At 46.2% G+C, this 26,772-nt stretch overlaps 1 protein-coding gene across 5 annotated transcripts in view; it reads right to left on the bottom strand.

Moving 5' to 3' along the window:
* The window catches only part of LOC147896340 (uncharacterized), a 77,380-nt gene extending 50,608 nt beyond the window's left edge, over positions 1 to 26,772 (bottom strand). Inside the window, exons 1-6 of one of the 5 annotated variants that reach the window (XM_087382755.1) lie at positions 26,642 to 26,772; positions 26,291 to 26,556; positions 24,571 to 24,672; positions 24,114 to 24,247; positions 9,611 to 9,720; positions 9,442 to 9,526 (exon numbers count right to left, since the gene is read on the bottom strand). In XM_087382755.1, coding sequence (XP_087238881.1) covers positions 9,442 to 9,526; positions 9,611 to 9,720; positions 24,114 to 24,247; positions 24,571 to 24,672; positions 26,291 to 26,401 — 542 coding nt within the window. In that variant the 5' untranslated portion in view covers positions 26,402 to 26,556; positions 26,642 to 26,772. Of the gene's footprint in view, positions 1 to 9,441; positions 9,527 to 9,610; positions 9,721 to 24,113; positions 24,248 to 24,570; positions 24,711 to 25,250; positions 26,557 to 26,641 lie in introns of all 5 variants that reach the window. The other 4 variants (XM_087382756.1, XM_087382759.1, XM_087382758.1 and 1 more) reach the window with 4 other exon arrangements.

Here is a 26,772-nt window from a genome sequence, read left to right as displayed (position 1 = left end):
CCTTAGGGGGATTTAAACCCTACTAAACAATGACCCCAACTAAGGTGTCTCCCTTAGCCGTAATACTTTAGTATAGATGTAATAGATTGAGTCTCCTTTCACCGAATAAATTAGGGATTTCTACCATTGCCGCCAACTAAAAAGTATGTACTTCCCATGGGGGCCATACAACCATCCCCCCAAATGAACATTCAATTTCTGCGTTGCTATTGTGAGCGTATACTTCAAGCTGTCCATGCTCTACAACAATCATAAGTACCATCTATCCCCATCTGCTCTAGACTAGCATGGGCAAATGGGTGGGGACTTGTTGATGGAGCCAGTGTCTCTTACCTAATGGTGTGCATTGGAAACTATTTGTGAATAGTTTGCTGATGGAAGTGGTGTAGGCTAAGGAAATTGGGTAGCCGTTCATTTACTCAACTTAGAATTGCTCTTGGTCCAGTTGCAGCTCTTGACGAGGACACCCCTTTCATAGCCAAAGTCACCATTATGCATGGTACTTGAGACTAGCTGGTTGGAGTCAACAGCCCAACTCTTACCCTATTGCTTGATTATGGTGATCATCTACCATGTATATAAAGAATATGATAATTTGTAATGTCCTTGTGCCAAATGAGAGGCTTTGGTTGAAGATCCCCCTGCTTCTATATGTAATTTCATGAGAGTCTTGCAACTATGTGTCGTAGTTGCATTCGGCTTGAAGGGAAACCCTTGTTCAATAAAATTATTAATTGATATTGGGGTTGTGACTCCTTGCATGATGTAATCCCTCTCGCCAAGCCTTAGCAGTGACAGACTCTTCAGTTAGTTGACAAACTTGGTTGGGTGAGGAAGAATCTGAGTGTCCTATGATCTGTTTTCACCTTAATTTTACTCCCGTACCGATAGTGGTGCCATTTCTTGAAGCATGCAAGATAGCCAACATCTCCTAATCATAAACATGGTAATTGAGTTCTTTGGCATCCAACTTCCTGCTTTCAAAGGCTATTACCCCGTTGTTCCTACCTCATAACAACCCTCAATCCTTTGCCACTGGCATCTGCCTCCACAATCAAAGACGCGAAGAATCAAGGCATACCTAGACAGGTGCATGAGTGTGAACAAATTTCAGTTCTTTAAAGCTGTGTTGTGCTTCCTTTGACCACCAAAAAGCATCCTTCTTCAAGAGGTCAATAAGAGGAGCTGCCCTCTTGGCAAATTTGCGAATAAAGGGCCTGCAGAAGGAAGTAAGACCTAAAATCCTCTCAATTGGGTGGGATTTTGTGGCTGTGGCCAATCTTTGACCACCGAAAAGCATCCTTCTTCAAGAGGTCAGTAAGAGGAGCTGCCCTCTTTGCAAATTTGTTCCTAACACTGTGCGGGCACACCCACAAGCAAGGCCCTCTCTCTCTAGGTGACATAAGGAGAAACTAACCTCCAACAGAAAGGGCTATTGAGATTGTGTCTAGTACGGAAGAGAAAGCTACAAACAATGAGGAGAAAAAGCAAGCTTTGGAGCTTAAGAATGAAAAAACTTTAGGGCTTCTTGGACATGCCTTAGGAGTACATTTCTTCATCATGTTGATATTTCCAAGATGGCTGCGCAAATACTTTTTATGACACACGTTCAGCTAGTAGTAGTAGGAGTTCATTATGGCATTGGAATTTCCTCATTGTCTTTTGTTTGCATTAGTGGCAATTTTGGTTTGCAACCCCTTCTCGGTTTATGGGGGGTTTGTTAGCTTTAGTTAAGTATCTGTGTGGTATGTGTGATAAACCTCCAAGGGGTGGTCAAGAGCAATAGGGTTGATGAAAGGGTGGGAAAGACTAGTGCCACGTGGCACTATCCCATGCATGCTTCTACGTGGTGGTTCTCATCTTGGCTGAGGGACTTTGAGGCGACTCACAGCTCTACTCTCGCATGAGAGTCAGAGCTCTAGACACTGGTGAGTAGGCAGCAGCACCATCACGATGCATGTGCTTCTTGGCTCTCTCACCTAACACGACTTCTCGTCCCTTCACGACTCTGCCCGCAACCAATTTATATGCTTGGACTATCTTTGTTCGGGATTATGTGTGTGGATCAGCTCCGCCTATTTGGAGCTTTGAATTGGACTATCTCTATTCGAGATTATGTGCTTGTACTCAGCCTTTGTGGCCAGAGTGTTGGGCAGATGCAACAAGCCCCGTAGGGATGAGTGTCTGCTAGTGCGTGATGTGAGAGGTTGTGTGCATAGTTGCATCTGTACGCATACGGATGGTTTTTCCGTACGTACGTCCATTCGTACGGCTTTTCTTACGGGGTTTTTTTTTTAATATATATAAATAAATTTATTTTATTTTAATTTTAATAAATCTTTTTGTGGGCTTTTGTTTTGTGAGGTGTGTTTTTTGGGTGTGGTTTGGTTTTTTTGTTGTGTGTGTGTGTAGGGAGGGGGGTTGTTTTGTTTGGGAGGGGGGATCGATTTTGTGCCTGGCCAAAACCTTGGAAAACGCATTTTTAGCACTATTCTAATCCGTACGTTGCTAATCTGTACTCCGTACACTATTGGCCGACTTTGGCTCTGGTTGGCCTCAAGGATGGTCTCAAGGAGGAGGAGGAGGAGTAGGAGGAGGATGGCACTGATATAGATGATGATGAGGAGGAGGATGAGCAAGAGAATGAGGATGAGGATGAGGATGAGCAAGAGAATGAGGATGAGGATGAGGATGAGGATAAGGATGCAGCTTGAGGCTTGGGCCTCATCGATTGTGAATCATGATGCATTTCAATTTTCAGCTTTATTTCTGGGCTGTGGTGGCAGCCTTTTCTTCTATGATGTTTTGCCTTTGATGTTTTGGTGTAGTACCTACTTCCAAGTTTCTACTACCTACCTTTGATCATGATGTTTGGTATAGTATTGATCTATCATTGACACTATGTATCAATATCCAGATTCCAGATGACTCTCGTCTCTGGAGGGCCAAGGCTGGACTCTTTGAACTTTCATGAATCGTGACTTTAATATTAATACAAGTTTGAAGTCTGAAGTTTCAACTTGAAAGTTTGTAGCTCTATGTCAATGTAATGTGTACAATGTATATCTTTCTTAATGTTTTTGAGTAAAATTAGGGTCACGTATGTTTAAGCCCTAGGGGCTGAACCATACTCCAATCATACTTCCATACTCGTATGACGTATGCATATGGTAACGTATGGAAAAAACTATGCTTGTGTGTAAGAGCTTTTCTTATTAAGACATTTCGACTTGAATGATCTATCATTCCAAGATTCTCTTCTCTGTTAGATTAGTGATTCAAATTAAGTGCATGCATTTGTATCTCGGTTTGCAAACAAGCAGGACGTCTGAAGTTAGGCGGTTTGTAGCATCCATTAGAGAGTCCATATGGCAAATGAAAAAGAATCTCTATGGATTTTTCCTGTTAATTTGCTGTAATGAAGGGGGGGGAAGGGCTATTTTAAGGCCCTTAAGAGGCCTTTTAGGTAGGAAATGTGGAGGGACTATATAAGTCTCCATCCACCACTCACTGTACACTTTTAATGTGACATCTAATCCTATCTACTCCCTCCTTCCTCCTACATGCTGCCTATACACTCTCCCAATCTCTCTCTATCTCTCTCTTCCCCTCACCCTTCTCTCTCTCTTCCTCTCCCTCTAACCCATTCCTCACTGCTCATCTCACTCCTTCCCCTTCCTCTCTCTCCTCTCTACCAATTCCATCCCCTTTCTCCAATCTTTCATTGCATTGGTATCAGAGCTCCGACTCTGGCACCTTGGCTTCCCCATTTTCAGTTAGTGCAGCACACCTATGACAGACTACAATGAATCTGTTCCCCAACGTGCATTAGCATAAATCAGCGTAGATTGCCGACGAGGAGCCTAACAACCAACGCCAATCACACAGGTAAACAAAAAACATCTAGCCCTGCGCTAGTCTGGTACTTTCAGCTCAATCTTGCAGCAAGTCAGTTGACATATGCGCAGTCCAATGATTCCCTTCTGTACCAAACAAAGGGAGCAGCCCAGTCCAAAGAACGAATCAAACAAAGTTACACCTAGCAGGAGCCAAAAGCCAGCATAGCACCATCCGTTTTCCAGAGAGTGGCTTGACATGCTTGCTCAAGGACAGCTTCTAGCCGTCATCGCTAAGCAGCCCATTCATCAACACGCACCACAACCTCTACCCTCTCACTTTCTCCCAGTGATTTCCATCTTTTCCCCCTCTTTCTACAACACCCAGCAGCCGCACATATGTAGCTTGCACGCTTTGCCTTGCTTTGTTTCTCGGTTATTCTGTTGCTCCCGCAATGGCGCTTCTTCAAAGCCCATCGTATCCGTCGCACCGCTGCTTGCTCTAGCCTCGCAATATTAAAGCTCGGTCGAAATTCCATAGTTGGCTTCAAGAGGCCAGGCGCCCATTCTATCCGTTGCGCTGTCACTTGCTCCGCCTCACCGTTGCTCAGCTCTGCCCATGCCGTCGGTGATCGTCGCCTAAGGTTCATTGTATAGGTTAGGTTAGTAAGTGGGTTAGGTCTAACTAGGTTTAGTTAGTTAGGTCAACGCAACCAAGTTTCATAAACTGAATCTGAGTTAGGTTATAGTAACTAGGATAAGGGTTAGTTTAGCTAGTTTGGGGCTAGGTTAGTGCTAACTTGGGTTTATCAATTAGATTAGATTAGCCTAAGTCAATGTCCTAACAATCTTAGGGGTCTTAGGTTAGTGCAGTACTAACTGTCCTAGGTGACCGGGCCCTCCTCCCCAAGGGAGGGAAAAAAAGAAGGGGGGAGGGGGGAAGTCAATTTTTCCAGCCTCTTTTTAGGGCCTTTCACAACCCCGTTTGGAGTCTTTGGTCTCCATTTTGAAGCCTTGTCATCGACCTTTCCTCTCGAGCTTTTCCATCGACCTTTTTGTGGTTCGATACTTTCTATGTGTTCTGACAACTCCACACATCTGTATGAACTCACAGAGATGAGCACAAGACAGCCTTTTGCACACAGAGAGGTTTATATAAGTTCAAAAAGATGCCTTTGGGATTGACCGATGCACCGGCTACATTCCAGGCACTCATGAACAAGACTTTGCAGCCTCTTCTTTACAAATGTGTTCAAGATTTTGCACTCAGATTTTGCAGCCCCCAGGCCTTTACCACTTGTATACGTCTCTACAAAGTGGTAAAGTCCTGGGGGCTGTTCTAAGACAACAGCATGGAGTTATCGCTTTCCAGAGCAGGAAATTTGAGGCCAAGTAATTTAAGTTTGAACTATCATATTTATGATCAGAAAATGTTGGCTATCCTACATGCTTTCAAGAAACGGCACCACTACCTGTACGGTAGCGCGATGAAGCTTAAGACAAATCATAGGACACTAAAGTATTTCCTTACGCAACGCAATTTGTCCATGAAACAAAAGCAGTGGTTGGTTGCAGTTCCGTCCTACAATTTCAACATTGAGTACATGAAGGGAAAAGAAAATGTGAGTGCAGATGCCTTGTCTAGAATGTGGGATTGCAGTTTGTCTCCCGTTTCCACCATCTATCAGGAGCGGATTCTTGGGATTCAGGAAGAATATATGCAGAACTCCAAGGAAACTCCCATATTTTTGGAGTTACAGAAGCCTTCAAGCCAAGGGCATGCTAGAATTTAAACTGCATAATGGGCTGTTATACTGCAAGGACAGAGTTTATCTTGAGCCAGATTCAACGTACAAGCTGCTGGTTTTGCACGAAATGCACTCGTCTCCTATGGCAAGACATGCAGGTATCACTAAGACATATGAAAAGATCAAACAGAGCTTCATCAGGGATGGCAAGTGGCGGGATGTGGCTACATATGTCATTGGATGCTTGCCTTGCCAACACATTAAGGTGGACAGACAGCGACCCGGAGGTCTCTTACAGCCATTACCTATATTCCAGAAGGCAAATGGACTCACATAGCAATGGATTTCATCACAGGGTTGCCTTCTACAAAGGGGATGGGATAGCATTTATGTGGTGGTGGATAGAATGACAAAACAGGCTCGCTTCATACACACTAAGACCTTGTATTCAGCAACACAGGTTGCTTGGCAATTTATTGAGCATGTTTTTAAGCATCATGGCTTCCCTCAAGATATTGTCAGCGACAAAGACGCAAAATTATGGGTCACTTTTGGCAAGACTTATTCTTAGCAGTGGGCACTCTCCTCACACCTAGCACTACTTACCACCCTGAGACGGATGGATGGTCAGAAAGGGTGAGCAAATGGGTGGAGGAATACTTTAGGCACTTTTGTCATGATTCTTGGGATAAGTGGTTGGCTCTTGCCGAATTTTGTTGCAACAGTACCAAGCACCTTTCTACTGGCATGAGCCCTTTTAAAGCAAGGTATGGATGCAAGGTTGGGATGCCGCCTTTAATTGCAGACATGGCTATGAAAAATCAGCAAGCAAGAAGTGACTTTGAAAGAATGGATGCCCTTCTGTAATGGGCTAGGAAGAATATGCAAGATGCCCAAGCCAAGCAGAAGAAGTATGCGGATGAACGCAGGAGGTGTTTATCTTTTGAAGAAGGAGATTATGTGCATTTACGCCTCCATAAGAACCGATATGCTGCTGAAAGGTAACACCAAGATGAAGCTTGCTCACAAGTATTACCGTCCTTACAAGATCATCCGCAAAGTTGGAGAGGTGCAATATGAGTTGGAGCTACGCAGTGCCTCCAAGATTCATAATGTTTTCCATGTGTCTTTGCTGAAGCCGCCTGTAGGACAGCATGTCCAAGTTCTTCCTGAGCTACCACCTACGGATGAGGAAGGTCACATCCTCTATGTCCCGGAGCGCATCATGGGTTTCAGAGACCATGTGCTCCGAAACAAGGTTTACATAGAGTATCTTATCAAGTGGCAGGGACTCCCTGGGGATGAGAATTCATGGCAGCTAGAAAGCATTGTCCAGGACTACCCCTATCTCCTACCGGGCTGATTAGTAGTTGCTGTTGCTGCACTTTTTTGGACAGCCAGGATGTAAAATTTTGAGGGCAAAATTCTATGGGAAGGGATGGCTGTAATGAAGGGGGGGGAAGGGCTATTTTAAAGGCCCTTTAGAGGGCTTTTAGGTAGGAAATGTGGAGGGACTTTTTAAGTCTCTATCCACCACTGATTGTACACTTTTGATGTGACATATAATCCTATCTATTCCCTGCTTGTCCCTCCTACGTGCTGCCTACACTCTCTCTCCAATCTCCCTCTGCCCCTCACCCTTCTTTCTCTTCCTCTGCCTCTAACCCTTTCCTCACTTCACTCCCTCTTCCCCTTCCTCTCTCTCACCTCTACCAATTCTACCCCCTTTCTCCAATCTGCCCTGCCTCTTTCATTGCATTTACAGAGAACAAATAGAAGTCATCACTCTGCGTGGTTAATAGTTGATTGATTGACCAATATGGCTCATTTCACTGCCGACTAGAAAATATGTGAAAACCCCTGAGTTGTCGAAGGAGTATTTAGGCTATATGGTTTACCTATTGATATTGTAAGTTCAGAAATATGGACTTAAGGGCCAATAAAACTCTTGAAGATATGAGTAGCAGTCAGGGACAGAAGTGTTTTTTAAAAGTTCGAACATATGAGTACCACAGACGGATGGTTAGACAGAAGTATCAATCAAACTCTGGAAGATATGCTGTGTACTTATGCTAGTAAACGGCAAGCCAATTCGGAAGAATTTCTTCCAATTTTAGAAAATTGTGCAACGCATTCACCTACAAGCTATCGTCCATATATATGTTGATGTGTTGATTTCAGCCTAAAGCTCCACCATCTGTAGGGCTTGAGGCACACCCAAGAAAGTAATTAAGATAGTAAGTTATGTAAATCCACATGCACGCAAGGTGGAGCTCGAAGAAGAAAAAAGAGTTTATTTGATAGTGCCAGAGTCCTCTGAAACCCTAAAGACTAGTGAATGTCCTAAGCTATCTATCTCCACAGTTTTGTGGTCCATTTGAAACACTTCAAAGAATGGTGAGCTTGCTTACAAGTTAGCCTTATCAAAAGGATGTAGAGTAGATCCAGTACTTCATGTTAGTCATCTGAAAAAGCGGTTACTTGAAGGTGATATTCTGGTAGGAGGAGTTGTTCTCATAGATCTAATTGAACCTCTAGTGTTTCCAAATGAACCGAGAACAATTCTTGACCTTAAAGAAAAGCCTACACATCATACAATTATTCAAGAATATTTAGTAGAGTGGAAAGATGGTTCAAATGGGAGAGTGTAAGTGAACTCAAAAAGCAGTTTCCTAACTTTATTGTCAAGAACGTCAACTCTTCTTAAGGGGGAGGCAATGTTACATCTATTATAACAAGATGTAGTAGTACCCCTAGGGGGGGATGACTAGGGAAGATAGGAACAAGACGAGTCATTGGTTAGTAGGTTGCAATGGGCCAAGCCTAGTTAGGACAGGTAGGACAGTTACTAGTAGCTCTAGGTCCTAGGCACACTAAGTGTCGTTAGTGGACTAGCGCAGACGGTACATTCGGAGACTTCCAGTCGCGGGTTGAACTACTGTGCCAAGAGATCACGCAAGTCACACACCTGCCTATCAAAGGACAATGGCTAGCATCACAACCTTGCATAAATGGGTCACAACAGCATGCCTCAATATGGGAAACAGCATCGGCCAAAGCAGGGGCGCCAGGAAAAAGGGGGGGGGGGGGACAGGCTGCAGATGGTACATGCGGGTTGAACCACCGTGCCAAGAGATCACGCAAGTCACACACCTCCCTATCAAAGGACAATGGCTAGCATCACAACCTTGCATATGTGGGTCGCAACAGCATGCCTCGAGATGGGAAACAGTACGCTCAGCTTGCAGCCACCCCTATCAATGTCGGGCTGGACATCATTCATACCCCACACTCAAGAGCAATTTAATGAGCACTCTAGGAAACTCAGCCGCATGCAACCCTCTACAAGGCCTGGCCTGCAGGTATGTTTTACTCACACGGTTCGAGGAATCCAGTTGTAGAGTCCACTACACTGGCTGTTGCTGATTGCTCCAGGTTTACTTTAGGCAATGAGATCGACCTTGAGAAGCAGCCTGCAAAGAGCCAGTCTTTTTGCTTGATCAGGGGCCTCATGAACAACTGATGTAGAAAGGCTAATTTAGCAGCATCGGCCAAAGCAGGGGCACCAGGAAAAGGGGGGGGAGAGGGGGGGGGGGGGGGCGGTGGACAGGCTGCCCTCAATCTCTCATAATCTACCTTCACCCTCAAATAGATCCAGTCTTTAACAAACAAAATTAAAAACCCAGACTTCAGCATTGCTTGTGCTGCATTTGTGTACTTCAATCTGCAAACTGTTACAACTTACAACTTCCTTGCCTTTTAAGGATGGTCAGGTCATATGAAAGAGTTGGCATAACAACAGAAATGAGACATGTCTTTCAGAACAGAAAGTGCTTGTTAATTTTTAATTCACGCACCGATCAGAGCTCCGAGGTGAAGGTGAGGGTGAGCTGTGATTGTTCCTTCTCCCTAACGGGGAAGAGCTCCTTGATGGACTAAAACCTGAAACCACATTGCATAGCTACACTATAGATTCAAACTGTTAAAGATTCGTTGAACAACTTAACTCAATACTCCTAATTCTACCTCCTTGAGGTGAGCGACTATGGTGGCGCACAGGCAATCGTCCCCTATTGGCATGTAATGCCCCTGGTGATAACCTTCTGTTCCTTTGCGGGGAGAACTGGCGAGCATTACTGTTCCCAACCAAAAAAAAAACAAATAAGTTTAGCATTTGTGCTCCAAGTACACAGCTTAAAGGTACAGCAACACAAACAGTAAAACAGAAGGGAGACCTCATAAGTAAAAGGAGTGCAATGCGAAGTCTGTTAGACATGTTACCAGGGTCCAGAAATCTACAATATCTCATATACTGCAATGGCAATATCCGCAAATAAGAAAGAAACATGATAGAAATATGGAACACTTGCATAAAAACTGTTTTATGTGAATGCAAAGTTGGAATTTGGAAATAGCCAATTGGCTTGGACAATAGCCACATTACATTGTCCGCTAGCACAAAACAGAAAAATGAAAGAAATAAGCAGAAACTCAGCCCGATGATGAGGACCCAACCCATTTGAGAAATCATGTTGCTTATTAAAGTAGAGAAACAACAATTGCATTCTTCCCAAGTGGAAGATCCAAATATGTTCTCGACAATGGCCGGATTCTTCTAAAGAACATGCTTAGCACTCACCTCTCTGCTTTTGCAATATGGGTCACTATGTTTTGCTGCTCTAAAGAATGGCTCGAGTTTTGGCATCTTCAATTGTCTTTGAATCCCATCCTTTCTGAGCCTGCAGCTACAACCCCTCCTTGTACTCTGCGGAAACATCGATTCTAGATGTCTTAGATTCAGAAGATTCATCCTCTTCCTCCTGTGTGTCATTCACCCCCAAAAGCAGAGCACTCAGATATGAGGATCTGGGTCCTTGACCCTTGCTCATAGGCATACTGAGCTATCTTAAGACGCTGTGTCGTAGTCCTTCTCCCTGAAACTGAGAGTTCAGACATAGCACTACCTGTCTAATCAAAGGCCGTGGAGAAACTTACCTAAATCCTTTCATGCATCCTCCTCTAACAATATAGTCAGTTGGAGGAGCTGCTCCGGCCTGGCTGCTGCTCCCGTTGCCCCCCTCCCGCCACCGCCTCCTTCCCACTCCCCCTCCCCACCTCGCCCTCTACCTCCTCCGCTACCTCTCCGCTCCCCCCTCCCCGTCTCCCCTCACCTACCTCCCCCGCCTCCCCCCGCCTCGTCTCCCCGTGCTGCCCCCTCCCGCCTCCCCGCTCCCCTCCTCCTCCCCTTCTTCCGCCTCCCCCGCTGCCCCTCCCCGCCTCCTTCCACCACCTCTACCTCCTCCCCCCGCCTCGTCTCCCCGTGCTGCCCCCTCCCGCCTCCCCGCTCCCCTCCTCCTCCCCTTCTTCCGCCTCCCCCGCTGCCCCTCCTCCTCCCCTTCTTCCGCCTCCCCCGCTGCCCCTCCTCCTCCCCTTCTTCCGCCTCCCCCGCTGCCCCTCCCCGCCTCCTTCCACCACCTCTACCTCCTCCCCCTGCCACCTTCGCCGCATTTGGCACAGTGCTCGAGTCCCCGCCAGAGTCGGCCACCTCAATTTTAGCAGATGATGGAGTCCCCAAGATCAGACTAGTGGTTGAGAGCCCATAGTCCCTCCTAGAGTTGATCCTTCTCGAGACCCTTGAAGGGGGCACACTTTGCCAGAGGGTGGAGATTTCTGGGTTACTAGGCGAGTGTCTTTGGTGCATACAGATGGGTCACCTCACCAACGATTGCCCTCATGGCCTCCCTCGTGCGCCCCCCCCCCCTCCGCAGAGTACACAGAGTCAGCAGGCTCCGGCCTAGCATCCTCTCAGGTAGGAGCAACAGGAGTCTCAGACCCCTTGGGTTACCCCCTCAAAAAGGGGACTGGACCCAAGTTAAAAAGAAAAAGAACCCAAGCAAGCAGGCCCGCAAGTGCCGCAGACAGAGGGCCAATCGCAGAGAGAGAGACAGGATTGTTCAAGAGGCTCCAAAGGAGGAACAGCAGGAGTCACCTCCTCCAGCGGCAGGGGCCACCGTCCATCCAGACGGTCCTCCAGCTTCGGAGATTAAGCCTCCTATTCCACCCTTGCAACACAGCGAGCCTCTGGAGCTCCAGATGCGGCGATGGCAGAAGCCGCAAACGCTAACCCGTTGGGAGCCGTGGAGGAGCCGGTGCATTGCCCCAGCGAGCCTAACCACTGTTGGGGTAAGTATGATCAAGGGCTTGCTCTATGGTGCATGTGTGCATCTAGGGGAGTCACATGTGTGTTTGTGTGTGTGTTGTAAAGGCACATCAAGTGCTATGATGTGTCTAGTGTGTGACCTAAGTGATGATGTAAGACAAAGGGAATCCCACTGATGTAGGGATTGATTTCCACTGATGTAGGGGCTGATTGCCACTATGTAGGGAAGGTATTACCTTCTCCCCCTTTCTATAAAAGAGAGTCTTCTCTCTCACAATCAAAATAGAGATTTCATTGTGCTCTCACACCTCTTGCAAGATGCATCTATTCTATCCTACGGGATCCTACAAATGGTATCAGAGCTTTAGGTTCTAGATCTAGCCTAGCCTAGCATTAGATGCTATCTCTAGCATAAACTACAAGTTTCTTCATCTTCTCCATTTTCCTCCTTCTTCCCAAAATCTTTGAGAGCTCTGTTCTTTGCCTACAAACGACCATTGCCCAAACCCTCTGAGCTGCAAACTCCTCTTGTATGGGCGAACTTCCAGCTGCAAGCTTTTGGTGAAATTTCGACTGTATGAGAAATGCCAACACTTACACTCCTTGACACCTTTTCTTACAATGCGACTTGCTGGAGCAGCCATTCCAAAATTCCACTGAGCCAAGCTTGCACAACAGTATGAGCTAGCTCCTGTCCAGATTTGAAGGGAAATGGTCCACCAGGGAGGGAGAAACAGCAAAAAAACCAGTCGACTTTCAAGCTGCTGGCTATGGCAACGTGACGCGGCATTTCGCCTCTCCTTGCTGGTAGCCCTTCTCTGGTATAAGGCCCTTCTTCCTGCATAAAAATCCCCTTGAATAGAGCTATGAGTTGTGAGAATTGCACCCTCCAAGTTCTGGTCTCTGTTTTGGACAGTTTTGACAATGTTGTGAGTTTGATGCTACATTAGATGCTACTTTAGCATTTCTGATGTTTTAAAGTGTTGAATAGCTTCAGTACAACTATGGCTACAGCTTTGCTTTAAGTTGCTACACCTGGATTTGCTTGGAATGCTTTCATTTAGCCACCTCTATGAAGCATGCAAGTGAAAGCATCATTTCCATTATGTTTTGTAGTATGGAATTTGGTTACAAGCCTTTGCTATTCTAAATGCTTGTATTTTGAAGCTCTTCAACTCTTTCTAGCCTTGTAAGAGAGTAGACATTGCCCATTTTGGGTTAGACCCTCTCATGGCTACCATCTTGAATATGGATAAGTTCAATGGTAAAGGCTTTCACACATGGCAGATGAAGATTAAGTTTGCATTGATGAGGGAAAACCTCTGGGGGCTTGTCAAACCTGCTTCAACTACTTCTTCAACAGCCTCTAATGCTGGAGAATCCTCAGCTCCGACACATCCGGCAAGAGATCCTGCTAGAGAGGAGAAAGCCTATGGCATCATTGCTCTTGGCTTAGGAGATGACTATATTCATCACATTTCTGATTTAGAGTCTTCTTCTGAAGCTTAGCAGAAGCTTGACATTATTTTTGGTGCTAGCTCTCACATCTCAAAATTGTCACTTAAGATTGCTTTCTTTGAATTGAAGATGGCTAGTGGCACTCCTTTGGCTGCCCATGTCAATTATATGCGGAGTCTCATGACTCAACTTGCTTCTATCAACTCTCCAATCACTACAGATGATGCAATGGCAGTCTTGCTCAAAAGTATGCCTGAAGATTATGATCATGTTGTTACCACTTTGAAAAATCTTCCTAATCCTAATCTTGAAGGTCTTATTTTTGCTCTTCAAGAAGAAGAAAGGCACATGGAACTCCGGAGAGGTAATGACACAGTCTACCAGAGAGGCAATGACACAACCTATGCCATAAAAATTCAAAAGGGACAAGTTTTCACCTTGCAAACATTGTGGGAAGACTAATCACCTCTCAAAAGATTGCTTCAAGATCAATCCATGCAAATATTGTGGCAAAAACAATCACCATGAAAAGTATTGTAAAGCCAAAAAGGAAGAAACTACAAAGTCAAAAAATGCCAATCTACTTTCATTTGATGAGTCTCCACATGATGAAGACTATGCTTTTTAGGCACTTTGTCTTTTTGTTTATCATCACTTGGTCAAATTTTGAGGTTCTCTGCCTGGAGTAGTACTTGAAAAAGAATATGTAAATCACCTCTGGTCACCATATGATGTAGACCATGTGATATGTGTTTTGACTATCCCATTTCTGTAAACCTCACACCCTTGGGAACCCTTGCTAGCATGAGATCCTAGCCATAGATTAATCCTTGACCACCATGAGATGGCATGAGAAACTATGAGACTAGATGAATCCTTGACACTGCAAGAGGCAATCCCTTGAGGGGGGTTTGTTGGGGTAAGTATGATCAAGGGCTTGCTCTATGGTGCATGTGTGCATCTAGGGGAGTCACATGTGTGTTTCTGTGTGTTGTAAAGGCACATCAAGTGCTATGATGTGTCTAGTGTGTGACCTAAGTGATGATGTAAGACAAAGGGAATCCCACTGATGTAGGGATTGATTTCCACTGATGTAGGGGCTGATTGCCACTATGTAGGGAAGGTATTACCTTCTCCCCCTTTCTATAAAAGAGAGTCTTCTCTCTCACAATCAAAATAGAGATTTCATTGTGCTCTCACACCTCTTGCAAGATGCATCTATTCTATCCTACAGGATCCTACAACCACCAAGGGGGCCCTGTGGTCCTTGTCCCCCCTCCTCTCCCTCCCCCCCAGACCCTTCCCCCTCTTCTTCCTTACTTCCCCCCGCCCCCTCCCCCCCCCCTCAGTCCCTCCTCCCTGCCCCCCTCCCTCTACCCCCCGCGTCCCCACCACTCCCTCTCCTGTTGTCCCCCTCTCCACTTCAACAGCAGGTTCTTCCACTTCGACACCCCTACCAACTAACAAGGGAACGATGACGCCCCCTTCTGCCTCATCACAATAGCAGGCCCGTTCAGGGAGGGATCCTGAGGGACGAGGCTCATCTTTCCAATCAGCGACCCTTAACCTCCAACCTGGGCATCCCTTACCGTGGGACTTCTGGAGGTTAGAACCCTGAAACTACCGCACTCTTATCCTCTACCTTTGGAGGTAACACTCATGGTCCTTCAGCCCCGAAAGGGGGGTTTGATCACTATAGTGGGATCCCCGACACACCTTGTTTGGAGATTTCCGTTTGCCTCCACAGGGGTGGAGAAATGGTCCCCGGAGGTGTTTAATGCCATTTTGGGGAATCAGATTACACTCATGATGGATGAGTGGATGGGGCCACATGGACTAGACCTTTGGTACGCCCATGGTGCGGAGGTGAACTTTCAGTTGAGCTTCACGCGCGAGGAGCCGGTGTGTGGTTTGGCAACAAGGGTTATCAAATTGCCGCTGGAGGCAAAGGTGGAGCAGGCACACCTCTGGCCCCTCCAGAAGTGTGCGGAGCTGTTCGGGGTGAAAGCCTTCTTCATGATGAAGTGGGCGCGGAAGATCGGTATTGAGCCGATGTCCACACTAGTACGGCGACGCACAGATACTGACTACTCGCCCTCTAAACCCCCGACAAAATCACACAAAGCAGTCTTTATGGGACAGGCACCCACTCACAGGAGAGCCTTGTTCCCGACTCCCCCGTCCTCATGAGCTGGACCATAGTGAGTTGGAACGTACACGACCTCCACCACCGTGTTCATAGCCAGCCGCAGCACCTGATACTCTGACAAGAGTTGCAGAGAGCAGTGGTAGGACGGACAGTGGACATCCTTATGATTCAAGAACACATGTTTTCAGCTTCAGACATCAGATGACGCCATCACCTTCTTCCAGGGAGAGGTCCAGAGGAGTGGTCCCCTGCGGTAGGATGGAGTGGAGAGGTCTGCATCTCAATTTCACTGACTTTGGCCCCTGAGTTCTACGACCAGGGCGAGCTCATTCCAGGACGAGCAGTTTGGATGGGAGTTCGGACGGGAGAGTCCAGGATCGGAATCCTGAACGTGTATGCCCCAGCGTGCAAACACGCCGCCCGGCCTTTTGGAGGAAGCTGTCAGAGTGTCTTTCGGATGTAGACTCTTGGATTGTTGGAGGTGACTTCAACAACCTGGAGTTTGGGGAAGACAAGCAGGGCGGAGCCTCTTTTTTGAGATGCCAGCAACAAAGCGTAGCACCTGGAAGCAGTTCATTTTCAAGGTCAATGGCAGAGACCCATGGAGAGAGCCAGATTTCAGCAGGACTCCTGGCAGCCTTCTCTTCTCCTTTGGACAAAGGAGACATGATGGATTGCTAGAGAGACTAGACCGTTTCTATGTTGGGGACTGGGCACTACACAGAGGCAGATCTACAGGGATTCTTGCAGGTACCACGATGTCAGACCACTCTCCAATGGTACTGCACTTGGATCAATCCCGCCGAGGTCTCCCCCATAAGGGAGTCCGCATTCCGAGGGACCTCCTGCAGGACGAGGAGATTCAGCAGGTCATGGCAGAGATTTGGGAGCAGTCAGAGACGACACCCTGTGAGGGCTGGGCTACGTGGGTGGCCGATGCGATTCAGAGGAGCAGCGAGGAGCTACAGGCTCATGCCCTTCGACGGAGGAGTACCCTTCAGGAGCGAGAGCGGGCTCTGAGGAGAGACCTCGCATCCATCAAGAGGCTCAAGGAGCAGGACCCACAGTGTCTCAGTGGCTTAGTGACAGATTCGAGAGCGCTCGTCTCAAGCTCCAAGACACGGAGGTGCGGCGGGCTGAGTTCTCCTATCATTCCTCCCGGGCCCAATGGGTGCAGCAGGGGGACAAGATGACGAAGCAGTTCTTTTAGACCATTGGGCTCCGATCAACAGGCACACGGCTATAGCGTCTCCGAGACTCGCAGGGCATCATGCACACTGACCCGCAAGAGATTCTGGACATGACTACGGGTTTCTACAGCCAGCTCTTTCAGACGGAGAGGATGACCCCAGCTGATCTTGTGGCCCAAGAGCTAGTTTGGGATCATGTTCCACCAGTAGTCTCGTAGGACTTATGCAACAAACTTGAGGAGCCTTTCATAGATGAGGAGCTATGGGAAGCCCTCAAGGCTCTCCCAACCCAGAAGTGTCCGAGGGAGGATGGCTTGACTCCGGCCTTCTTCCGAAACTTCTAGGAGATTATCTCCACCCCTTTCCCTCTAGCTTGCCAGGAGATTTTCGACACATGCCTTCTCCCTCAGTCTTTGAGCAGGGGGTGGATTTGTTTGATCTCGAAAGGGGGAGATAGGTCAAACAACTGACAGTGGAGGCCGATCACTCTACTGGATACTGCCTACAAGATCCTTGCCAAGGTCTTGAGTTTGCGGTTGCGGCCCCACCTTACCGACATCATCCATGACACACATATTGGGATTGTCCAGGAGCGTAGCATCCTTGACAACATCTTCACGTTTTGGGAGGTAGTGGATTGGTCTAGAGAGGAGTCACAGCCGTTGGCCGTCCTTCTCTTGGACTTTGAGAAGGCCTACGATAGGGTGGAGTGGTCTTTCTTAGAGGGCACTATGAGGAGATTGGGTTTCTCAGACACATGGGTCAAAGGAGTTTCAGCGCTATATGCAGGAAGCTCTAGCCAGATGCTTATCGGAGGACACACAAGCGAGACCTTTCCTCTCTCTCGCTCAGTCCGCCAGGGCAGCCCATTTGCTCCCTTCCTCTTCTTGTTTGTGGCGGAGGCTTTGGGCTACTATTTGAGATCACAGGTGGCGGGTTTTACAGGGTTGAAGCTCCCAATCAGACAGGAGGAGGAGCTACTTGACTCGGAGTTTGCAGATGACACGGCCTTGTATGTTGAGGGCACCACAGCGAGTCTGGAGAGAGTTAGGGGCGCCGTGGCTATTTATTGTGAGGCCTCAGGGGCACGGATCAACTAGACGAAATCTATAGGTTTCTTCACAGGCTTTGAGGAGTCAAAGGAGATCCGGGAGTGGGGGAATGACTTTGGCTTCAGATGGATTCCGCGGGGCCAGACAACGAGATACCTCAGATGCCAGGTGGGTATTGACATTACAGCAAAGCAGCAGATTGCCCTCGTCCTTGAGAGTGTTCGGCGCAAGCTTCTCTATTGGAGCTCAGCCAAACTCTCCTTAGCAAGTCGAGCCTTGGTGGCAAACCAGGTCCTTGCTACGGCCTGGTATATCACCTCTTGTTGGTGTTTTCACAGAGGTTGCATCGGGCAGCTCCCACGGTTGGTATGGAACTTCCTTTGGGCAAGTTCAGATGGCACGAGAACACTAGGGCCCGAGTAGCTTGGCAGACAGTGATCATGCCGCAAGCACTGGGAGGCTTGTGTGCAGAGCAGGGCCCTTTTGGGCAAGTTGGTGATTCGTGGCCTCACCCCAAGGGCAGAGCCTTGGAAGCTCCTCTTACAGCGAGGGCTTCTGAGGAACACCCCACGCACTGGGGGACAGTAGCAGCCTTCACATCATTGGATCTTCTCAAAGGCCCCCCTTACAGGGAAGGGCTCCCCCCTAATGAGGAGTCTTCACACGGTATGGTAGAGACTGACAGGGGGTCTCATCCGTGCTCCGCCCAAATGCAGAGAGGAGTTTGAGCGCCAACCCCTCTTGTGGCACCTAGAGATCAAAGATTAGGACAGCCGTATGCTCGAACAGCGGACTCACATTGGCTGGGCACCAGCAGGGTCCTTTGGCCGCTGGAGCAGACTACCAATGGAAACAGAGGCAAGGCTTGATGCCCTAGCGCATCTGCGAGGGACAGGGCAGCAGATGGGCGAGATTGACTTAGCCATTCCGTGAGTCCTGGTGGGAAGGACTTCACGTTTGGAGAGACAGCAGATGGTTGGGGAGTTTTCCCGTACTGGTGTTCCCTTGAGGATGTTGATGCAGCGCAGCAGCACACACCCCAGCTTCTTCCGTGTAGGACTCGGAGGCTTACTTCATCCACTCACTGAGATTGACCCCGAGATGGATGGGAGTCTTGATGGGATACACTGGCAGATGATCAGAGTGGTAGGCCATTTGGGGAAGAGTGGCACATAGACCCTCCCAGTATTTCAAAGCAGGAGGCCTCTAGATGGCGCCTTTGGCTGTGGGAGGGTAGACCCCTGAGGGAGGTCCAGTGGGATCCGGGAGAGTGGTTCTGGCCCTCCAGGGGCGGCCTAGCTGAGCAGGTGGATGAGGTGCCCTTCTTTTCCTACACCACATGGATTGGCAAGAGGCTTCAGATGGACTCGTCGAGGTGGACCCCTTCGAGGGAGAGACACTGGGTGACCCAGAGAGTACCCTGGGATGTGCGATCCAGGTTCTCGACACGGTTGTGGTCCAGCTTGCGGCCGAGAAAAATCTCTTACTTCTTGTGGTTGGCCGCCCACGAAGGCTTGCCCATTGGACCGTGGTTGGAGCACATGCAAGTGGACGGGCAGTGCCATTGTTGCTCCGATGGTGCCCTCGAGACTATCCCGCATTGCCTGTGGAGTTGTCGTAGCGCAGCAAGGATATGGATGGGAGCCATCAGGATCATGCCACGCATGCAGAGTCTTCATAGAGACTACACCTGGGGGATGGTGGCTTGGTTGACAAAGGGGGGACACGCGTTTCAGATTGATGAGATCTCCCCAGCCTACCGGATACACGGTTAGAGCATCCAGAGGATCGCACTCCACGAGGCAGTCCCCCCTGACAGTCTAGCTCCTCCTCCTCCTAAGGAGGACAGTGTCTAGGAGGTGGTAGCCAGCATCACGGCTTGGAACATTTGGGTGGCTCGCTGCAGTCTTGTGATGGGTGAGCACCCGGTTCCACCCGCAGCTATCCTAGTTGCCATATGGCAAGATATCATTTACACTCTACGGTCCACCTGGGAGCACAGGACTCCAGGCTCCAAGGCGACTATCAAGAGGCGTGCTCATTTCTGCAAGGCTTGGCCTGCAGGTGTTTTCTACATCTTGACTTCACGAGGGATTCACTGGCTGTATAGTCCCCCCACCTGGCTGTTAGCCCCAGTTCCAGAGATCCCCTAGGCAGTGAGCTGGGTTTCTCTGGAACAGGCCGGTTTTTCTTTCAGCTTTTTCCCGGTTTTTTCCCGTACTCAGCACCTTCCGGGCTGCTGTCTTGTATGAAATTTTTCAAGCATTAATAGAAGGTTCCTTTTTTTGGAGGGAAAAAAAAAAACAATATAGTCAGTTGCATGAATTCGTGTAGAGGTAGACCAACTGAAAGAATTATTATAGAGGTTAACAAAGTCGTTGGGGCCTTAAATCATTCCAAAAATTGAGCCTGGAGACAGTCCATATAGTGTGATGGCAAGTAACAAGACAAAAGGCCTTAATAAACTCCTCCCAATCATATTGGCTACCTCCACATCTACATTGTAACAACCCATGTGCCATTTGTGCCACCAAGTGAATGCTTCATGTTAAGTCCGAATGCACCATGGTGTCCACGTGACGTTGGAAGTTACCTAGGAGGCTGAACTGAAAACAATAAACTAATCTAGTGAAAAGAATCTATCCTACAATGGAAAACCTAAAACCTAACTTATCCTAATGATCCTAACAACCTAACCTAACCTGCCTTAACAAAGCAACAAATGGCAAACAATATAACTTCAAACTCTCTCTCACCCTCTTCACCAACTCTCCCACACCACGTCCACACGTGTGAGGGTAAGGGCCTCTAGACACCTCACGGTACACAAGCTTTCATGTAAGCACTATTCACTCATGGCTACTTGAGTGCGGGATTTTACACTCGGGGATGGCTAGGTACCATGACCACACTGAAGCAACCCTAGAGAAGAAGAAAGGTATGCCACTTCTAGCACCTACGCAAGAAGGAACCTCAACTTAGTAATGCAAGCATGAGAACTCTCAAAGGGCCTCTCACACTCATAAGAGTCTCACACTCACAAGACTTCGAGAAAGCAAAGAGATGAAGAACTAGGACCAGTGGAATGAGGACTCCCCACACCTAGCTCTCAATATATAAATCAAGAGGCTGAATGGATTGCAACCAATAGGATGTGGAGGTGGATCTAATCCTCCTACCCTATGGTACAAGCCGTATGATATATGCACACCTAAATGTAAGACAAATATAGTGCAAAATGTGCACATATGCCTAGCTGGAATCTGACATGGATGGTCAATGTGTTAACCCTAGGAATAGGTTAACACTTCACCTAATAAGACATTGAGTATTTATTCTTTGTAGTGATATTAGAGAGAATGAATCTATAGCCTAGGGCATACTTTACAAAAGAGGTATCTTGATAGCTTTATTATGTTTGAAAAAAAAGGCCAAGATCCTCCACATTCAAAGGGAACATGAGATACCTTGCCCTCCTCTTATTTGTTCGATAGACTGCAACAACTTCTACAACAAAGTGAAAGCAGGGTATTTCTCTACAATTTATTTCTTGTGATGCTTTCATTTTTATGTTTATGAGAAGGAAAAGGCTTTTAAAATTATGTTAAAAAGAAGAAGGTTTCTTTGGATAAAATATTGGTTGAATGTAGAGATGTTTTTCAAGTGATTTGCATGATGACTCATCTCCAAAGTGTGATTTAGTCATAGTAAAGAAATAATTCCTGGATCTACTACTATTTGCAAAGCCCCTTATCAGCTTAGTAAAACTTAGAACGAGGGTTTTTCTGCAGCTTTAAATTCTTAACTAATTAATAGTTCAAGAAAATATTGGTTGCACTATCATCAACCACATGTACCGTATACAATACACGTGCTTTTTTTGAGATTTATCAAGAATGGGTAGTTCCTATTTTGTCCTTTTCCATGCCTAAAAAGTTATTTTCCTTGTTTTGCTTTCTCAAAATCTTCTCATTTTAGGAATAGATATTGTTCCCCTTTTGATTTCTTAGGCGTAGACTCAAAGTCTCCTTTTTCAACGGCCACTTTCTTTTTCCTATAGGGAAATTAGATGATCTTGGAACAAACCCAATTTGGATACAAAGCCCGTTTACTTTCATTGACTCCGTTTGGTTTCGCTACAGTGCCATCATATGTTTGGGCCTACTTTATGCTCTCAAGGAGAATTTTATCCCATCTCGACTATGTAACCATGATTGGTTGCATTGTTAGTTATGCCAACTACTATCATTTATTATTAGGTTTGGACCTAGCAATCACTAATGGTCTAGAAAAGACATCAGTGAGGACGCAGGCTCATTCAAATGAGGCAAAGTTATATTTAGAGAGTCCTAACTCTTGATCCTACAAGTGCCATGTCACAGAAACTAGGCAAGCACTAATTACCACAACAAAGGTCCATACACCATGCCAAATAATTTGCTTGCTACAGCCAACTCCCAGCAGTGGACGAACATCCCCAAGATCGTGCAACTTTGATCTCACTCCGTGTCACTTCTATTCACAAAACACATTTTCACAACACACATATCCACTTGCTTTATAATTCATTTCACGCATATCGTTATTTTCTAAAATTTCAAGTTCTATAAATTAAGATGTTTGCTGAAAGAATGCACATGTTTTCCTACCGTCTATTCAAGTACTAGTTGGCTGGGGTGGATTACAGGCATTAGTGTCCCACAAGTCGACACATATTTGTGTATGCGAAATGTGAAGATCACACCCCACCCGAGTATCAAAACACTGGACCAATCAAATGCATAGAATGTATATCAACCCAGCAACTATTAAAGAGAAGCCTTGAGTGTGGGCCTGTGAACATGACAAGACAACAAACTAAATAGGGCTAATAGTTTATGTGAGAACACCAACCAAACTCAAACGAATCATAGACCAGCCCTTTGAATAGAGCTAAAGGATGAAATCAGAGGTAAAATCAAACTAGTATTGACCACTCAAATAATCAGGCAAATAAAGTAGTTGATATAACCTTAGTCCAGAATTATAGCATATGATAGATGGCATGCTGATGCGGCGTGTGGAGGTGGCATGCTAATGTGGGATGCTGATATGGCATGTTTGATGTGGCAGCTGTGACATGTGGCATGGGACATGTGGCAGTCTGTGTGAGATGGAATCAGCAGGGCCACCCATGAGCCATGGCACCACTTGTCACAGCATGGACACTCTCCATGCATCCCACCACATTCCAAGGAAGCACCACACATTCTAGAGGGGAGGAAAGAGTCTCATCCCTTCATGCCATCTTGGGCCCAAATTCCCACAGTTAAAGCGGCCCCTCCTGCATCTATAAAAGGATCCCCACCCCTTCATTGTCCACACTCTCTTTCTCCCTCTTGTTGGTGCACATTCTCCTCCTCCTGCAGCAGCTCCTCCACAGTAGCAGTCTCCTGTACAGCATCAGCCTTCTTCTGCAGTAGCAATGCAAAAGCTCCTCCACAGCAGCAGCCTCCTGCAGAAAATCCCCTGCAGCAGTAGCCCTGCTGCAGCAGCACAACTCCTGCAACAGCCCCTCCTACTGAAGCAGCTCCTCCTGTACGCTGCTTCTCCACACAGTCCTACAGCAGCAGTTCTCTCTATGCAATTCTGCTCCCTCTTGGTTGGTGCAACTTCCCCTTATTGCAATACTACTCCCTCCCAACAGCTATACCAAATTTTCAAGACAATCTATAGCAGATTTACATTGTTTTCAGCATATATTTTGAAGTTGCATCAGCAAGCTAGAAGCACACAGTTATGCTAAATCTCCTCTTCAAAGCATTGGCTAAGTGTTATTGATGTGTGCAAGCAATGGTAATTGTGCAGGCATCTTCCCTCAGGATTGGATTACCCTTGGGGCCAAGCTAGGCTATCTTTCAAGAGACTGTTTATGTGTTTAGACTTCCTCAGCTTGAGCTCCATTTTCATGTCACATCAGACCTTGAACCCACCAAGAAGTCACCATCAAAAATCAATCCCGACCTGTAGATGAATGAGCTGTGCTCTCGAATTCGAACTTCGCAGTACCAGAAGTGCAATCCTCCCCTTTGCTTGACAGTGACAAAATCTCAACCTCGATTATTAAAAACCGTTGAATTCAGAGTCATAGAAGTCGAATGTCAACCCTAAATGACTACAACTTTGAGATGCAGTTTTGCCTGCATATTTGGTGCACCATGAACCTTGTGCCTCAGCTCTCTAAAGACGAAAAATACAGTGTGGCTTGGGTCAACTGAAAGACTTCAAAAGGTACCATTACAGTAAGTATTTGAGGAGAAAAAAAAGGCACTTGCTATACAAAATGTAAAATACAATGAAAGAAAACAGAAATTGGCAACAAATACATCAAAGCAAGATACAACAGTGGACAAACCTGCCACACCACATGTCAAATACAACACGTGTGTACTAACACTAAGACTACAGGGAGAAGGCACAATATAAGTGCAGCAAAAGAGCTTGCCAAACCTGCTGAAGGAAGTTAAAGAATAGGACCTACCCAATTCTGTCTCTGATTCTGAAATCACGGTTATCTCGATCCCTGTCTCTTTCTCTGAAAGCATTATCACGTCCAAACATCCTCCCATTTTTGTTCATAACCTCATTTACTCTGATTGTGCGCCCGCCCAGCAACTTTCAAGTTGAAAAAAATGTAAGTTAACTTCAGCAAAAGAACCCAGGTATTTTTTAAAGCACAAATCAGCACCCTCAACGAAGGCAAATATTGAATACAACTAACCAAAACACTAACAACAGAATCCAAACTTTCAATATTCTACTTCATAAGACCAGATTTTTTATTTTAAAAATTAACTTAAAAACTTCCCTTAGTAAAAGTCAGAAAACCCAAGTCACCTGATAATAAAAGCACTCCATCCCAAGCTATGGAAAAAAAGAAACTTTAACCCACTTTGTTAACGCACAAACAGAAGCTTTTAAGATTGAGAGTCGCCTACCCCTCCATCCATGGTACTGATGGCTTTGCCTGCAGCTCGAGGAGTGGTAAACGTGACAAATCCATAACCACGAGAATTACCAGACTCCCGATCAAAAATAATCTGATTCCCTCGAGCACACAATAGGAAACAAAAGAAACCTGAAAGATTCAGAATCAACACTAAAAAGAGCAAAGGCCACCAAACTAACATTTTCTCAGGAGGAAAGCTAATTAATTTGTTTACCCTGGACCCAAGTTTTCAGAACTTCTATTCACACCATTAAATAGTGAATCGTGACATCACGACACAGAAGCAACAAACAACACTACATAAAGAAAAGGTTTTCTGCTTAGGTACTCAAATGGAAAACCCAAGGGTAGATTTATGAACCACAGCTATGTAATATCCCTCGATAGATTGAACGAGGGAAAATGTCGGGGTAAACTACCTGATGTCATCTTACACATATGTCTCGCATTTAACTTATGAGCCCAACTAAGCACATCAAGTGGAATGCTTATTGCTTTGTAATGGCGGGTGAAAAAAATCTGATTACATGTTGAGTTACAGCAACAATTTTGGCACTATGATTATCGAAGCACACGAATGGCACAATCAAAATCAAAAGCATGAAATGATCATGGAATTTCCACTGTTTATCAACAGCGCTTGAGCTCTGTCCCAAATAGGCAACTCACCCGAATAAGCTCCTGCCGCAACAACACTATAGCAGTAGTGTTTGATATGATGAGATGTTTCCCATTATATGCACGAACAAAAGATAATAAGGCAGCAAGAAGACAATAATATAGAGAAGGTCCGCCACTGCTAAGTCGAATATATTGGAAAGACCCCAAGCCAAGAATTCAGAGGCAAAACCACATATTAATCTGCCCTTCATTTGAGGATAAAGGGCAAGTGAACCAAAGCACGGAGCCCACATCTCTCAAGCTAGAAAATATACGTATTCAATATTGAGGCATTATACCAGATACTTGAGAGTCCCAGCAGTGCGCAATGAGAATATCCCAGAAGCTTCAAATAAAAAGTTACTGCCAGAAATATGGGCTAGAATCAACGTATTAAGAAGCTCCAGTAGTGTTGTTTAATTTGATCCCTGCTGCCTGTCAGACTCAAGACACTACTGAAAATAACTTGAGAGGGAAGAATAAAGACGGCCTCTGAAAGCACCATAGCATGCATGTGTTCAGGGAAGCCATAGCAGTAGATCAAACTCTCCATCTTAAGAGAGCAAGCTGATAGAAGAAGCTTCATGTCCACTTTCTATCCCTCAACATATAACACTGACCGTTTTAAGAAAGAAACCCATTAGCAATCCCTAGCCCGATAAATGGATAGCAGCACTGACAAGTCCTGCAAAAGACTACCAAGAGTGCCTCCCAATCGAATGTCTGTTATTCGCACTCATCAAAACTTGATCATAGCTTGCTGGAAAATCAAAAGCCTGGTGAAATGCATGGTGCAGTAAACACTCGGACTGCTGAAGAGCGTGATACGATCTTAGCATGGTAACCATGATTACCACCAGCCGTTTAGAAGTAAACCAAGCTAGCATGCAACATACGTGGGAAGGTTGCACGAAGGACGTCACTTGGAAGCAACAGTGTCTCTTACAGGGTGCGAAATGTATCCACATCGTTAATAAGAATTTCAGCAAAATGTGAAACCGCGAACCGTTCTACAGCATCTTCTCAAGGAAAGGAAAATAAGGTACGACCTTCACGGCCACGATCGATCCAAACTGTTCGAATGCTTTCCGAAGAGAATCCTCCGTTGTTTCATACGAGAGGCCACCGACATATACGGAGCTTTCGTCGTCGAGCGTCATAGCCACAATAAAGTGATAGAGAGGAGAAAAATTGTCCGAGCCTTCAACTTCTGTCAAATAATGCTATGAATGCAAGGATGTCGATAACGGAGAATGTTGAAGCTGTTCCAGAACAAATGCATAGCGAGATCCAAAGACAAAAGGTGAAAGCAATCCTGATGAAATCCAACAAAAGTCAGGTGTCAAAAACCTAATTTGAGACAGCCATGGGAAGATCACCAGAAAGCAATGAGATCTTACAGGAATCAAGAAGTTTGTGTCTTATTAATTCCACGAGCCTTTGACTGGTGTTTGGCTACCTCGATAGATAGAAGGCTAAAAGCTTAGAGCAAAGGTACATATATATAGTTGAGCAAGACTTGTTGGTTATA

Source organism: Dipteris shenzhenensis, chromosome 12, assembly GCF_047967505.1.
Source record: "Dipteris shenzhenensis isolate YYH24624 ecotype China chromosome 12, Dip_SZ_1.0, whole genome shotgun sequence".
Taxonomy (NCBI): domain Eukaryota; kingdom Viridiplantae; phylum Streptophyta; class Polypodiopsida; order Gleicheniales; family Dipteridaceae; genus Dipteris; species Dipteris shenzhenensis.
Note: the sequence above shows the minus strand (reverse complement) of the source record. Positions and strands in the feature narration are given on the sequence as shown.